This window comes from Protopterus annectens, chromosome 5.part0 (assembly GCF_019279795.1).
Source record: "Protopterus annectens isolate FY-2018-M chromosome 5.part0, PAN1.0, whole genome shotgun sequence".
NCBI classification, from domain to species: Eukaryota; Metazoa; Chordata; order Ceratodontiformes; family Protopteridae; genus Protopterus; species Protopterus annectens.
The window spans coordinates 875,824,440-875,841,951 of record NC_056735.1 but is presented as its reverse complement, the minus strand read 5'-3'; the positions used below and the strand labels follow the sequence as shown (position 1 = coordinate 875,841,951).

The 17,512-nt window shown below is 43.1% G+C and overlaps 1 protein-coding gene across 2 annotated transcripts in view; it reads left to right on the top strand.

The window, feature by feature from the left end:
* Nucleotides 1-17,512, top strand: part of SPCS2 (signal peptidase complex subunit 2) — a 278,999-nt gene that overhangs the window by 194,585 nt on the left and 66,902 nt on the right. For both annotated transcript variants that reach the window (XM_044072674.1, XM_044072673.1), the window contains exon 4: nt 1,309-1,443. In XM_044072674.1, coding sequence (XP_043928609.1) covers nt 1,309-1,443 — 135 coding nt within the window. The remainder of the gene's footprint in view (nt 1-1,308; nt 1,444-17,512) is intronic.

Genomic DNA, 17,512 nt, shown 5'->3' with positions numbered 1-17,512 from the left:
TGCTACCTCACATCCTTTTGTTGAAAATTTCTTAGTTATATCGTCCTTTGAAAAATACCCTAATCTATACCCCTTATAACATAAATCTTCAAACTGTTTAACTGCTTGTTCATATTGTTTCATCTTACATTTCTTATATGTTTTCCTATCATTTAAGTGTTCCCAACGCATCTTGGCATATTGGGTATAGTGCATAAGTACAATTTTATTACCCTTGTCAGCTGGTTTAAATATTATTTCTTTATTATCCGCCAGCCCTTTAATGGCTTGCCGTTCATTCTTAGTTAAATTATACTTAATATTTCATCTTTTAGTATTAAATTCATCATAGATAGTTTCAGCTGCAAAATCAACCATAGCTGAAAAATTCTTAATTCCTTCATGTTGGAAAGATGACGTCTTTTACAACCAACAGCATTTTTACTTACCTTTGGTATTTTGGCCAACTGCTACAGGGAGCCGGATAACCCATTTGTTAGGACTGCAACAGTGAATACATTCTAACATCTACACTTATGGTAAGTGTACACAACTGTACTGTTATGATCAGGGACTCGGTTCGAGTCCTCTGTGTTGTGTTAGTTGTGCAGATGAGTTGTGACCCATTTTTAGTGCAAGCCTGGACAGAAAAGCTCAGATACAGGACATTGTGTGTAATAGAATAAGCAAATTGTACATCATAATGTTGCGTGTGGTTATGCAAGCATTTCAGAAACTAATGTATTTTTTGAAGAACAAGTACATGTAAAGATGTATAAAAAGTTTTAGTAGTGAAATGTGAGTTGACAAGGTAGTAGAGTAATACATTATTTTGCATACTGTCAGGGTACCCTTGGGCAGAAACCAAAACATTAGTATGCTTGGGTACAAAGACGAAATATAACTGACAGCCAAGATGTATGAGGTTATGAAGAGGAAAAAGAGTAGACCAAAATTTACAATTGATAGGCTAGGTAAACCCCAGTGAGAATAAAGAAACCTGTTGAAGAGATTTGTGTAGGACATAAAATTGGGTAATTGTTTAGTGCCGTGGTAATTTTTTTAATAAAACTTAAATGTATTAACTCTGCCTCTAATATCCTTGCCAGGACTGATAATGTAAAATTAGTAAATCAGTGTGTATATTCTGCGTTTTTGCATTAATACTTTGTAAAGATGTGTATCAAATGTGCTAATTTGCAATATGCATGCAGTGAATACAATGTTTTTTTCTAACAAGTCACTTTTATCCACTGAGCATAAGGCTGTAAAAACTTGGCTGACAATAGCTATGCAGTGAAAGACATGTTTCTTTAACTACCTTTGAACATATTTTGTGATGATGGGTATCTTGACACTCTACACATCTTACAAGGAGAAAAGCATCTTTTTAGTGGCTCACCAGAAAGATCCTGCAGGAATGGATCCTGATGATATCTGGCAGCTGTCTTCTAGTCTCAAAAGGTAGATTTACTTGTGTGTTTTTTGGTGGTTATTGTTCAGATGTTTTGCTGTTACCAAATGCAACATAAAAGATTGTGCGTTGTACAGTTTCTGTAATATTGCAGTATGCAGTTCCTTGCTGGAAAAGTATCAGATCAGCCATTATTCTTCAGCACTCCTTATGTCTCACACACACACTATGCTATACAGAGTCACACCCAGCCCTTGTACTCCCCCTTATTTTTGCTGCTTTCACACTTTGTCTCCTCTTAATATATGCCACTTGAAAGTATTCCATTTACTGCCTAAATTGCTGAAGCTTTCTTACTAGTCTGAAACTGCCCCTGTTTGTATTTTCATTGATTGGTGCCAGTCACAAAAAATGCCACAAGATTTGGCACTTCAAAGCAACTTCCTTTGGGGAAAAGGAATAAGAAGCATGAAATCTACATGCCTGTATCACCTCAAGCAGTGTGTTTCTTCAGAGATGGCCAGCAAAGCAGGATGATTTGTTATGAAGGTAAAAGGTTCAGAACCAGGTATGTTCATAGGTTCATACTAGGCTATCTGCCCTAGGGCATTTATAAGCCTAGCCAGAATGTGTTTGGCTTTCGCCACCCATTTTAAATTTATTTTGCTGTGCCCTTTTTCGAGGTTAGTATACTGTGCTTCTGTCTAACAGTGACACAGAAGTGATACCCGGGCTAAACCTACGATCTCCCATCCACTCAAGATTCCTCTTTAAGAAAGTCAGTGAGGGACTCTGCCTAACCTGGACTGGAATTTTATTCCAGAGTGAAGGGAGCCTCTGGGTTATGAATCTGTCCCTCCAGCATGTCCTATTTATTTCAGTGCTGAGGTTCAAGTCTCTCGAGCGCGTAGCTCGATGGGATTTTGATTTTTCTGAGGTGCAGCATGTCCATTAATTCCGGGTTGGACATGGCTTTATACGTCAGGCACAGATCGCCTCTGAACAGGCGGTATGCCACTGAGTAGAGCTGGAGTTTCTTTAACCGGGCAGCATATAGCATCTCTTTGAGCCCTTTGATTCTCTTGGTGAGGTACTTTTGGGGTCTTTCCAGTTGCTGCAGGTGTCTGGTAAGGTACATCCCAAAAGGGGCATTGTACTCAATTATGGACCTGATGAGGGATGAGTAAAGAGGCATGATGACCTCCCCTGATCTAGATGTGAATCCCTTCATGATTAGGTGGGCTATATAAAATGTTTTTCTAACCACTTTGGCCACGTGGTTGTCAAATGAGAGATTGCTATTAACTTGGGTCCCCAGGTCCCTAATTACTTCTTCTGTACTTAATGGATTACCACCTATGTGGTAATTTTGTGGGCACTTTGTTTTTGCCAAAGGGGATGACTATACACTTTTTGGCATTTAGCTCGAAGCCATGGCTCTGGCACCAGTTGTCTGTTTCTATGAGGCCGTTTTGGAGGATGCTTGTGTCGGCTGGAGAGTCTATTATGGCGCCCAGTTTGCAGTCATCTGCAAACTTGGTCAGGCACAGTCCTTCCGTGTTGGCCTGTACCTCCGAGAAATATATACCGAACAAGAGAGGTCCCAGGACTGAGCCTTGTGGGACACCACTTGTAACTGGTTTGGAGTCTGACATGGCTCCAGCAATTCTAACCATGTGGGTTCTGTCCTTGAGCCAGTTTACAATCCATCTAGTGACATAGGGGTTTATATTTAAGCTGGTGAGCTTATCTATAATGCCCGAGTGGGGTATTGTATCGAAGGCTTTTGTGAGGTCCAGGTAGGCTGTGTGGACCACCTTCCCCCTTGTCAATGGCCTTGGTGACTGTTTAAAAGAAATCAACCAGGTTTAAGAGGCAGGATCTGCCCTTAACAAAGCCTAACTGGGTAGGATCCAGTGTCTGTAGGTCCCCGATATCTTTATTTATGAGGTCCATGATGATCCTTTCCATAGCTTTGCAGACCAAGCTAGTCAGGCTTATGGGGCGATAGTTTCCAGGGTCCGTTGAGGCACCACCTTTATGGAGAGGCACCACTGTTGCTGTACGCCACTCTTTGGGCACATATCCTGTAGTAAGGCTGAGATTGAACAGTAGTTTTATGTTTGGGTTTAGCTCTTCTTGGAGTTCATGTAGGACGCAGCCCGGGACACCGTCTGGTCCCATTGATGCTGTGTTTTTTGCTTTGGAGAGGGTGGCTCTTACCTGAGCATTTGAGATGTCAGGGGGGCAGCACTCTGCTGGGATAGATATTTGCCCTTTTGGTGGAGGGGGGGGTGAGAAGTTTGCGATGAACCTGTCAGCTAGGATGTTGGCAATGTCTGTGGGTTCGGTGTATTTTTTGTCATTTTGGACTAATTCTGAGCAGATCTGGGAATTACCACCCAGGTTCCTAACATAACTAAAGAAAGCCTTGTGATTATCCTTAGTGTCCTGTGCAATTTTTCTCTCGAAGCTGGCCTTAGACAATTTTATGAGTGCCCATAGTTTTTTGCTAATACTGTTCAGTGATGCCTTCCCTTTTTGGGATTTTGCTCTGTCATTTAATAGCTTCCTCCTCCTATTGTTTAGTTTGTTTATGGCTGGGGTCCACCACACAGGACGTCTGCCTTTGGAGGATTGGGTCTTGGTTTTATTTGGGATCGCATGATCCATGCATTCCTGAAGGTGTTCATAGAATGCGTTTATAAAGGATTCTGCGGTCTGGGCCGTATTTTCCACAGGCCCGGGGGCTTTGAAGGATTCCACCTCGGTTTTGAGGAGTGTGAAATTTGCTTTAGAGAAGTTTTTTTACTGTGGTTTTCTGGGGTCGGGATGTGAATATCCAGTGAGATTAGTTTATGGTCTGATCTTACCAGTGAGGGCTACACTTCTGGTCTGGAGCATAGAGTCCCCATGTTGGTGATGATCAGTTCCAGTATGTTTTCCCCTCTTGTGGGAGTGGTAACAAGTTGTTCCATAGCATTTGAGTTTATAAATTCTAGGAACCTTTGGGCTAGGGTGTTGGAGCTAGAGTAATGCTCCCAGTCTATGTTTGGGTAGTTGAAGTCGCCCAGTGTAATGGTGTTTGGAGAGACCTTCATATTTTCCAGTGTTCTCTGGAAGGCCGAGTGGGGTTCCTGAGTTTGGGAGGGTGGTCTGTAGCAGGCTATAAACTGGAAGGCAGTTTTACCCACTGTTAGTTGCACATGGATAGTCTCTGATGCTTCGTGCTTTGCCACCAACCTGGAGGTGTGGGTATCTTTGAATATCGATACTCCCCCTCCTTTTGTGGTTCGGTCCAAGTTTTGGGGCCGAAAAGCATGGTATGAGGTATAACCTGGTAGTGCTGGGGTGCTCTCGGGAGCCCTGAACCAGGTTTCTGTTACTGCACAGATCTCTATGTTCTCCATGCTAAGGAGAGTTTCGAGTGCATGCATCTTGAGGTTTAGACTTCTGGCGTTGAGTAGCATTACTCTTAGTTTCTTATCCCTTGTGATACCTATGGAGGTGGGTTTGTCTTTTGAGCCTTGCCTAAAAAAGGCACTATGGGGGTAGCAAGAGCCTTTGCCAATATCCGAAAGCCCAGGGGTGACAGGTGCAAGCCGTCCCTAGCGAAGCATCGTGGCTTGTCGAGCATATCATCCAAAGCTGACACGCATTGGATCCCCTTTGAATGACACCAGTACTTAAGCCAATTGTTGAAATTGATCATCTTGTCTTCATATTGTGGCTTCATTCTTGGTGAGGGTAAGATGCTACTCAAGGTCAGGGTCATACCGGCCTGGGCTACATGCTCAGAGAGGTCCTCTGTCTCTCCATGTAGTCCAGGGAGGTACGTCTCGGGTCGTTCACACCAGCATGGACAATGACTGCGTCATATTTGTACTTGCCTTGGAGTGACCTGAGTGCTTGTGTTATGTGGCGGATCCTAGCGCCTGACAGGCTGCTCACCGTGACTCTCTCCTTGTTCAGCCTGGTGAGCGGGACGTCAGTGTGCCTGACTATAGTCACCTATTACAAGTGTATCAGGTGTGTTGTTTAGTCTTAAGGGCTGTGACTGTTCGGCACACTGGCTTTGTGAGATATGCGTTGCACGTGTTTTGTTTTGGGGTAGCGGTTGCTTGGGTGTCTGCTTTGGAGGTCTCTGCTGCTTAGGCAGATCTTTATTTAGAGCCTCCGAGTATGTTTTGTGTGATTATGTGTTTGGTTTGCTGTCGTGGTAGGTCTATGTGAGACTGGAATTGTAGTGAGTGTTGTTTCCTTCTCCTCCTGACTGGTTATGCCAGTACTGAGTTGAGAGAGCTTAGCCTCCAGTTTGGCTATATGGTTGCATCTCTCACGTGTTGGAATTTGTTGGGAGGAGGAGAGAGTTGTCTGTGTACATGAGGCAGTTGTAACATTGCCTCAAGATTCCCAGATTCACCAGCTGGACCGGAGAGGAGATTGACAACTGACCTTTGGACATGCTAGAATAATATTGGGAATTCCTTTATAATTGAAAACAAGGGCCAGTGGGGAGTGAGGGTGTAGTGCTTTTAATTTTTAGTGCTGACTTATATAATTGCTTTAGTGAGCAAGTGCCAGGTAACTTAAGTGCATTGTGTTACAGGTAACTTAAATGCAAAAACGAAAACTGTAACTTTCTTTCAAGTGAAACAAGGAAATAAGAACAGTAAGCAATGCAGATATCACTAGTGATCCACAGAAGTGCTGAGAAGCCACATATTAGGTGGAATTAGCGTTCCAGGGAAATAACAAACAAACAACAAGCATATAAACAAAGCTAGATTCAGCAGGCCTGGATCTAGTCTATGCTACAGCAAACAAGGTGTACTAATTTCAGTAAGATACAGTTCAAATATTCAGGCACTATAAACCTTTAACCAGAAATTCCCAGCTCAGAAGGGCAGAGTCCAGCCTCTTCTCCCACAAGAGTGCAGACCACGTACCTTCTTAATGTAAAATAACTGGCCTGAAGCCCAAGTGCTTAAACCAGAAATAATACACTTTAAGAATAACAGACACTGGGCTCTCAATCAGCAGTTCCCAACTTAGGATGAAAGCTACCTGTCCTGCCACCACAGTGCATCAGTGCATGCCACAAACCTTCCTAATGTAAAACAACTGGTCTGAAGCCCAAGTGCTTAATCCAAAAGACTTGGAATGATAGCTACACTTTAATCAAGTTGCTACCAAGCAGTAATAAATACAATTGAATACTTTAGAGAATGCCTGGATTAGTGCTCAAGTTACACAAACAAAGCTAGATCCAGCAGTCCCGAATCCAGTCTATGCCACAGCAAACAAGGCGCAACAACTTCAGTAAGAAGCAGTTCAGATATGCATGCACTATAAGCCTTTAACCAGAAATTCCCAGCTCAGAAGGGCAGAGTCCAGCCTCTCCTCCCACAAGAGTGCAGACCACGAACCCTCTTAATGTAAAATAACTGGCCTGAAAGCCCAAGTGCTTAAACCAGAATTAATATTCTTTTAGAATAACAGACACTGAGCCCTCAATCAGCAGTTCCCAACCTAGAAGGATGTAAGCTACCTGTTCTGCCACTACAGTGCAGACCACAAACCCTCTCAGTGCAAAACAACTGGTCCGAAGCCCAAGTGTTTAAACCAAAAGGCTTAGAATGAGTTACACCAAGCAGTAATAAATACAATTGAGTACTTTTAAGATGATGCAAAAGTAAAATAAAGTAGGTAGAAACACAAGTACAGTAAAAGCAGATGATTTTTTTTTTCCTGAACAAGTGCTGAGATCAAAGAAACAGATTTGAGTGGCTAGTTATAAGAAAAAAAAACTAAGCTAGAAGGCTTCCCTCCAACACAGAAGGGCTTGGGGGCTCAGAAGCCTACAAATAGTCTATACCACTTAACAGGAAAGGCAGGAAACAAGCTTAATTTTTTTTTCTGTTTCCCAGATGCTCTCATTGTACACAGTAGGAGTGCCTGAAATCAGAATATGATCTCACTGCGCTCAGTTGAGTGAGCAAATGAGATGGGCCTAGGAGGAGTATCCAAACACAAATTTACAAGAGGGGCGGGCAGTTTCATGGCCACTAAGATTAACACCAAAACAAAAACATGGAGGGTGGGTGGGACTAACTGAAGAGCAGAGTCAAAACTTCCAGTTCAGTTAATATTCCTGCAACACAGTTAAAATCAATTTAAATACTGTATTTTTGAAAAAAGTGCAGATAAAGGTACTTAAATTCTCTTATACGTCCAGTTGAATACAGCTAGTTCTTAGCCGGCCAAAGCTGAGGTTTTTAAGCAGAAAATTTCACACTGTACCACTTAAATAGGCAAGGACAGGAAATCAAAGAATGTGGCTACCCCCACACCTGTGTTAAGGACTCTTCTCAAAAGGACTATTCTGAGATGATTCCTGTGGCTACTTCCATGTCACTGTCAAAGTTCATCTTATTTGTCATGGCTGTAGTAGCCCTAGCTGTGTGGGTTATATCCTACCAAGGCAATCTTCCAAAGCTTCAGGGGCAACTTTCATGTGTGCAAATAGTTACTCAGCTTGAACTGAGCTGAAGAAAAATTAGTTTTGGTGCCAAGCTCTACAGAGCTTTTCTGTTGCCAATAAATGCTCCACTTGCAAATTTTCAAAGATCAGTGGTCGGCTAGCCATTTCCATTGCTGGGGCACTTCACTTTTTAAAGTTTTGGATGGGAGGTTGGGATTGTGGTTCAAGTGTGTACCTTACAGACACAAGGTGCAGGGTTTGATTCTCGCATGGGTTAATTGGCTAGGCTTAAAATGGCACACAAGGGCAGTTAGCCTAGTACTAATGCATGAACCTGTGACAGAAACTGAAATTGTTTCTGTTGAAATTCTAATTTTAAGCTAGGAAAAAGGTTTTGTGTAAACTGACACATGACCTTTTAAGTAACTTTTATTGAGGAACTTTTACTTTTTACTTTTGCGGAAAAATTGTTAGTTAATTAAAACTTTTTTTTTCCTTAAGTTATTTACTACAGGAGGCTGGTGTTAGACTGCTTTACACTGTTTTTATAACTAATTTGTTTTACAAACTACTGCTGCCAGGTTTCTTAAGAATTTGGCATCTTTCATCTTTACTATGGCACAGCCTGCAAGTTCCTTTTCTTCTAGCCACAAATAACCAGAGTTTGCCACCACAGCAAGTTACTAAAGTGCCTCTTTTGCAAATGAGTGAGACTTGTGTAGCCATTTCTGGTTCCTTGGACTGTTCATCTTTTTCCTTGTCTCCCTGTGGTGTAGTCCCTACAGCTACCGTGGACCAGAGGTTAGATACATCAGCTGTAGCTGTTGGCGTGCCTTTGGCAAGCAAGGGAGAACCACTCCTATCAGTTTTGGAAGTAGGAGCAGAGAGTACCTGTCTTCCTAGCCAGTCTGCAGTGCCCGTCCAGAGTAGGTTTGCTTCAGAATTTCCTGTCAGAAAGAAGCAAGAAGTTAGACACCGTCTTCTCCTGTCTATTTTGGACAGTTGTAAATAATTTGGTTTAGTACATTTTTTAGTTCAGACTCTTGACCCTTCCAGTTGTGGTGTTTTTGGTAAAAGAAAAAGGGATTCTTCATTCTCTGCAGAGGTTCAAGATATTGAACCACAAAATGATTGTGAAGAAATGACTTTTTTCTCTTCTAGGTTTCGGATTCTGAGCAAAGTTTGGCTTCTTATAGTCCCTTTGAAAGATTTTCTTTCTTTCTTTTTTTTTTTTTTTTTTTTTTTAATTTCTCCAAGTCTTTTAGGTTTCTGATGCAGTGACAGGAATGAACCCCATTCCTAAGTCAAAGTACGATTAAAGTTCATGAAATTAGTATTGTTTCTCTGTCAGCCAAAAGTGCTGTTTGCAACATCCGCAACATGCCCAGTAATGACTCCTGCAATTCATACGGATTTACATGTATTGGTAGAATATATCTAAATAAGATTTTTTTTTATATATGTATAAGACCCATTGCTCCTACTACTATTGGAACTATTTGGGTATCTTTCTTCCACATTGCTCTCGTTTCTGATTGCAAATCCTGATATTTTATAACTTTGTCTCTCTCTATGCGCAGGATACTGTAGTCGGTGGGTGTAGCGATTTCGATGATTAATGCTTTTGTCTTCTTTTCCTGGACCACTATATCCGGTTTTCTAGCATCTATCTTTTGAATTGTTGGTAGTGGATGATCCCATGTGATGTAGACTTTTTCTGTGATGCTTTGTGGCTCATGTTTCCAGTGTTTTTCAGCCACTTCAAAACCATAATGTTTGCACAATCCCCAGTGCAACAGTCTTGCCACATTATTATGCCTGTCAGTGTACAGTCCTTCTGCCATTAGTAGGTCGCAGCCAACGACAAGGTGTGCAACTGTTTCCAGTTCGGTTTTACAAAACCTGCATTTCTGTTTCTCCCACATGTTCAATGGACTGTGTAAACCAACGTGTGTATGTAACCTACTGCCGAGCCACTAATATAACCTTTCATTTCTTGGTTTGAATTCACCTCTCCTTAACCATTCCTGCATTCGTTCCTTATCAACACGAGGTTCTTCCAGAAGTTTTCTGTACTTGCAGCTATATTTATGCATTTTCCACATTTCTTGCCTTCTCATCTGGTCCTTCACCTTATATTCTTTCTTTTGTTTTTTTGGCACATTCAGTTGCTGCCTGATTTTTCTCTGATTCTGGTTTGATTTCCATTCCTGCTTAACGCCGATATGCTTCTTCTAGGTTAAGCAGAGAAGTCCTCTCAGATTTATTCTCCTCATGATCATCGTGCATACAGCTGCAGTCATAACAGATGGGTTCTCCTGCCGTCAGGCGGGTCCTCGGTCGGCCGAATTCCAAAGTCTAGGTCCGGCATTGGTTGTATTCGCCTCCTCCCTGACGTCAGTGTGACAGGGGTATAAAAGAACCAGCCGACGCCATTTTCTTCAGTCTTTCTTGCCGCGCGGTGCCCGAAGCAGAAGCAGTTCTCAAGTGCCGGTCGGCCAGCTCCTGAAATTATGAAAATTTTGCAACCGAAGTCTTCTTGAAAGCTAAGTACCCCGTTGGGGAAACTTTTCTTGCCTCAGACCGATGTCAGACAAAGTTAATTGTATTTCATGTGGGAAGCAAATACCGCATAAGGATTTCCATTCCCTCTGTATTCCTTGTTTAGGCCCAGACCACGACGTTCTCTGTCTGTCGCTTTTGTGCTACTTTCAATAAACGCACCATTAAGCGTCGGGCGGAGTTCACCCAGCATTACTTTGGCCAAAAATTTAACTATATTATGTCGTCGGATACTCCGACTCCAGTTTTGTCTTAAAAACGCAAAGACAAGGACCGACACATGAGGTCCGCTGCCTCTACCGACACCACGCCAAAGCTGACTACACGTGGTCCGGTTCTCAGCGAGGCACCTACGCAGCCCCTGACTACCGATGACTCTACTTTGGCGGTGTCTCCTGTGTCCGAGGTCGCAGGCTCTTCGGCCCACACCCCGACTACAGATACTGACGCCACACTTGGCGGTGAATCTCAAAATGTGGACAGGTCTACCTCCTCTCAAGGTGTTTTCAGACCTTCCTCTTCTTTCTCCATCAAGGCTTACACTAAGTCTAAAGCAGCCATGCATTCTAAGAGACCAGCTATACAAGGCCCATCTCCAGGCCCCATGCCTAAAAAACAGATGCTTAAAATGGCTGAGGATTTGATTACTCTTATCAGGGGTTCACAACCCCCCCCCCCCCCCGGACAAAAGGCCCAGAGTGGAGGAAGAATCCCCCTCCTCTGATCAGGGCTCCATTATTTCAGAGCATTCTGATGAACAGGAACAGTCTTACTCCCCTTTTGAAGATTCTGATGCTGAGGAGTCCATCCCCTCTGTCTCCCCTCCCAGAGGATTACTCATTTGGGGAAACTTTGCATACCTTAAGGGAACACTTCCACTGGGAAGGCCAAAATTATTCAGATTCCAAGAAAAGGCTTAGGGAATTTCTCTTGCTACCTCAGCACAGGCCTCTAGCTATACCTCCTGTCTTGGACATACTAGATGATGTGTACTCGGAGGCCTGCCTTAACCCGGATTCTCTACCTCCAGCTCCAGTCAAGCCTGACAGGTACTACAGGGTTCCTGACTCGCACCAATTTCTATACAAAAGCCATGCTGCTGACCCAGAAACTCTCACAGGGCCCCAAGGGAATTAAGGCCTCCACTGCTAAAAATCCATTGCCTTCCGAGAGAGATTCCAGATCCTTAGAAAGGTGGGGAAAAAAGGTATATACCTCGGCCACCTTAACCATGAGGGCATTAAACTGTCAGTTCCATATGCTAAAGTACCAACAGTTTTTATCACAATTGAAAAGTAAAATGTCACAACCTGAACAACCAGACTTGAAGGAGTTGCAGGATTTGATGCATAGTGCAGAACAAGTGGGTAAGCATACCTTACAATATGGTTTTGATGCTCTAGAGGCCTCATGTAGAGCTGCTGTTACAGGATCAGGCATACGTAGGCATGCCTGGCTCAAGGAACAAACCTTACCAGATCATGTCAAAGCCAAATTACTAGATGCCCCTCTACAAAAGGATCGGAAACTCATCCTAAATCCAATAGGGCAACACCCTCCACATTCTAATAATAGGACCTTTCACGTTCAATCCACTAACGGCACCATCATCGAGCCTGTCACCAACACCAAACTACTAGGTGTTACTGTTGATCACAAGCTCAAATTTGATATGCACATTAGTCAAACCATAAAGACAGTAAACAAGAAACTTGGTACCATGTACAGAATTAAGAACTTTCTAACTCCTAATACCAAACTAACCATTGCACGTACACACCTTCTCTCCACCCTATTGTATGCCTCTCCGGTACTATCCTTCCTCAATAAAAGTGAGCTTAATAAACTCTCTGTTGCTTATAACCATGTTGCCAAATTTGTAACAGGAGTACCTTACCGTACTCATCACTGCCTTAACCTAAAGAAACTAGACTGGTTAGAACTGCCCAATCTTCTCAAACTTAACCAACTTACTGAAGCATTTAAAATAATTAAGGAACCCGACAAAACCCCCTCACTGAATAAACTCTTGACCCCCTACTCTAATCTCAACTGCCTTCGATCTTCAAATAGTATCCTGGTACAAACTACGAAATCTAAAAATTCGGGTGGTGATGCTCTTTATGCCAATTCCATTGGAAAGCTATGGAATTCCCTTCCTAATAACCGAAGACTAACTACCCCTCTCTGCCATTTCAAAATTAATCTTAAATTATTCTTTAAGGCTCATTGGCTGTGTCCTTGTGCAAATCCTGACTAATCCTAAAAGTCGCATACCACCCACATGGTATTACCTAATGGCCTCTCTCTCTTCTCATTGCTCTAGATCCCTACAATCGTATCTCCTCTAATCACCAAGCCTTTATCTCTGTACGTTTATAGGATTCTAGTTCCACTTGGACTGCCCTCACCTCATAATTACTAGGGTCGATTTGTGGGAAAAAAATTTTCATCCTTCTCCTCTGAGCTTATAATCTTAATCCTCTCCATTGCTTAACGTATCCATATTTCTGTTACTTACATATCATGGAATTGTGAATTTATTTGTATGTAAATTTGTGTCTATCTCCATTATGTTATTAAGAATTTATCTGTATGTAAGTCTATGTGTTGTTTTTATTGTGGAGCTTTTCTCCCCGGGTCTCTGCTGAAAATGGATATGTATCCAGTTAGACTAACCCGGTCAACAAATGTAAAATAAATAAATAAAATAAAATATGTATTATTTGGTGCTAATGCTGAGGAGGTATTAAGGAAAATGAGGGAAAAGGCTAAATCAATGCGAACAGTGAAAGACTTTCTACAGGTACAACCCCCACGTTTCAGTAGAAATTGGCCTTCCAAAAATTGGTCCTTTCCAGCCACGGACAGACCACAAAGAGGTAGATACAGGCGCCTGAGTGACAGAGGGCAATCCCAAGGATCGTTTAGAGGCAGACAATGGCAAGCTCCTACACAAAGAGGTGGTGAGGATAACTCGCAACCATTCAGAAAGCAAGCCCAATGACTTTCCCCTTTGCATGCCAAGCAAGACTCAAATGGCAGCACCATTAGGCGGAAAACTGGCATTATTTTCAAAAAATTGGCATATTGTCACAAAAGACAAATGGATCCTGGACATTATAAAGAGAGGCTACAGATTCCATTTTCACACCCATCCAAAAATGAGAGGCATGCCAAACCTGCCACACAATCAAAGGGCAGAGGCACAAAGACTAATTTCAGATCTTATAGACATGAAAGCTATTCGGGAGGTACCTTCGCACGAACAAGGTCAGGGCTTTTATTCCAGACTATTCCTGGTACCAAGGAAGGGAAAAGATTGGAGACCTATTTTGGACCTATCCATCCTAAACACATTTCTACTCGTACCAAAATTCAAGATGCTCACGCTACAGCAGCTTCTTCCCATGCTGGGCAAGGAGTCTTGGCTGGTAACATTGGACCTCAAGGAGGCATACCTGCATGTCCCACTCAGACAAAATTGCAGAAGATACCTCAGATTTCTTGCAGGTTCAACCCATTATAAATTATCTGCGTTGCCCTTTGGCTTATTTACTGCACCCAGAGTATTCACGAAATGCCTGGCATCAGTAATTGCCTACTGCAGACTTCAAGGGATACAAATATACCCCTATTTGGACGACTGCCTGATCCAAGCGGACAGCAAGCACATTTTACTGGAACATCTGGCTTATGTAATAATGGTGTTGAATTCTCTGGGATACACAGTCAACAAAAAGAAATCAAGGTTAATACCCTCTCGGAAAATAATTTTCCTGGGTGCCAACTTGGACACAAACACCCAGATGGGCCTACCTCACGCCAGAGAAGCAGGGGCAACTAACTCAATACTTCAGAACACTAGCAAATTGCACCAGGCTGACTGCAAGGAAAATCCTGCAGGCTCTGGGATTCATGGCATCTTGCATCTTATTAATCCCATGTGCAAAGCTGCATATGAGGAAACTTCAATGGTACCTGAAAAACCTATGGTTTCAACACAGCCACAGCCTGGAAACAATAATACCACTAATTCCTTGTCTTCAAAAGGAATTTCTGTGGTGGGCTCAAGCATGCCAAGCAAACACAGGTCTCCCATTCAGCAAGCCTCAAACAAAGCAAGTCATCACAACAGACACCTCTGACTATGCCTGGGGGGGCGCACATGACAGATCGGTGCATTCAGGGCAAATGTTCCCAAAAAGAAAAACACCTACAAATCAATCAAAAGGAAATGCTAGCAGTAATAAATGCTATTATAGCTTTCAAGGACCCCCTGCAACCAGGTCAACTATTGATAAGGACGGACAACACCACAGTAATGTGGTACATAAACAAACAGGGAGGAACCCATTCTTACCCCCTATGCAGACTGGCCATGTCACTTTGGAACATGGTCATGGACTTACAAATCGAACTACAAGCACAGTATTTGCCAGGCAAGGAAAACACGCTGGCAGACAACCTAAGCAGAAATATGACGGATCCACACGAATGGAAGTTGCATCCTCAAGTTTTTACGGAGATAATTCAAGCATGGGGAAGGCCAGACATAGATCTCTTTGCTTCCCACGAAAATCACCAATTGACAAAATTCTGCTCAAGGATTTTTCACCCAAAGGCCTGGAGAGTGGACGCTCTCTCTTTCAGTTGGATATCAATGACAGTTTATGCCTTCCCACCTCTTCCTCTGCTGCCCAAAGTACTATTAAAAACCAGAGCAGACAGACCGAAGATGATTCTCATTGCACCAGATTGGCCAAGACAACACTGGTACCCACTCCTGAGAAGCCTGACGCATTCCCCACCATGGACCCTGCCTCTAATGCCTCCTCTTCTGACTCAGCACAGCTTCAAAACTCTTCACAATCAGCTGAAAACACTCAATCTAGCCACATGGAAGATTCCTTAGCATCACAACAGACCCTACTCTCCAAGGAGGTGCAGGATGTCATTTTGGAGGCCAGAAGGCCGTCTACCAGAAAAGCTTACTCCGCAAAATGGAAGCATTTTTTGTCTGGAATGAGAAAAAGGGCCTGGATCCTGGAAAACTGAATTTACTTCAAATATTACAGTATCTAGCTGAGCTGCTAAGCAGTGGACTTTCTCCTCCATCAAAATCCATGTCTCAGCCATTTCTGCAGAATACAACACTGATCCACCCCTATTCTCTCACCCCCTCTTAAGACAGTTCCTCAGAGGGGCTAAGAATCTAAAACCCCCAAGGAAACAACCAATACCTGCTTGGGATCTCAATTTCATTCTAGAAAAACTGACTTTGCCTCCTTTTGAACCAGCTGCCTCATCATATTTGCAATATTTGTCCTGGAAAACAGCTTTCCTTCTGGCTATTACCTCAGCTCGTAGGGTATCGGAACGACAAGCTCTCATGGCTGTGCAGCCTTTCATCATCTTCCATCAGGACAGAGTTTCCTTACGAACCAACCCATCCTTTATGCCAAAAGTGGTATCCAGGGTAGCTTTGAATCGGGCTATACACTTACCTACCTTTTATCCTAATCCTCAAAACAAAGGGGAGAGATTACTACATTCCTTGGACATCCACAGGCAACTGCGTTACTGTTTGGACAGAACAAAGCCTTTCAGGAAATCAGATCAGCTCTTTGTGTCCTATGCTATAGGAGTACAAGGAAAGCCAATTTCCAAACAGACTATCTCAAAATGGATAGCCCACTGCATTCGCTTTTGCTATTCTTTTCACGGCAAAACTGTACCTACAGGCATCCGATCTCACTCCACAAGGGCCACGGCTACCTTTGCAGCTTTTCTCAGAGGAGTTCCTACCAAAGATATTTTGAAAGCAGCCACTTGGAGCTCTGTGCATACCTTCTCCAAGCACTACCACCTTCCATTATACTCCAAATCTAGAGCGGGCTTTGCCACTGCAGTCTTGCAGGGCATTCTGGCTCTTCCTAGTTCCACCTAGTGCCTACCACCCCTTTCTTAGCTTTGGGATTCTACCCATCTGTTATGACTGCAGCTGTATGCACGATGAACATAGTACAGTTTTGTACCTACCATAAATGTAGATGTTCGAGTGCTAATACAGCTGCAGTCCAGGTTTCCCTCCCTCCTTCCCCTCTTGGGACAGGACTATACTCATGCTACCTGATTGGGGTATTCATTCTGGATGTATTTGCTTGCACTACTATATTTGAATTTTATTGCATTGCTTTATCACACAAATTTATGTATTGCCTTCCTTCTGGGGGCACCTGACATCTGGGGCAAGAAAAACGGAAGAAAATGGCGTCGGCTGGCTCTTTTATACCCCCTGTCGCACTGATGTCAGGGAGGAGGCAACTACAACCGATGCCGGACCTAGACTTTGGAATTCGGCCAACCAAGGACCCGCCTGACGGCAGGAGAACCCATCTGTTATGACTGCAGCTGTATTAGCACTCGAACATCTACATTTATGGTAGGTACAAAACTGTACTTTTCAGAACTTTTATTATGTTTGGGTCTCGTGAGGTCAGCAGATGTGTGGAGTCCCATGATTGCAGACCTATACATGTAATCAATTTCAAGGAGGCCCATCCCCCCTTTGGAACGGGGAAAAAGTAATCTTGGTATGCACTGGTTTTTGTAGATAATTTGGTGAGCATGAAGCATACTTCTTGTTTTAATATCTAATCTATCCAGCATGTTTTGGGGCCAATCAATCACTCCAAAGCTGTAAATTAGGACAGGAAGAACAAATTGGTTTATAGCTTGGATTTTGTTCCTAGATGTCAATGCTGATGATCTTTGTTTTTCACTGTTGCAGTCATCACCTGGGGGTGATCCTGGCTGTGGTAGCCCTTGGCCGGCCTGAATACCAGAGTGAATGTTTTTGTGCGCCGGCTGCTGTTGCCTGTAGTCTGACGTCAGGTAGTCAGTACTATAAAGCAAGGCAGCCGACGTCTTTATATCAGCCTTTCTTGCTGTAGAGCCTGTAGCAGAAGCAGTTTGCATGAGTGCCAGTCGGTCACTACCAGAAGTCGAATTTCAGCAGAAAACGTCTAAAGCTAAGTACCACATTGGGGACCCTCTTTTCTTGCTCTAAC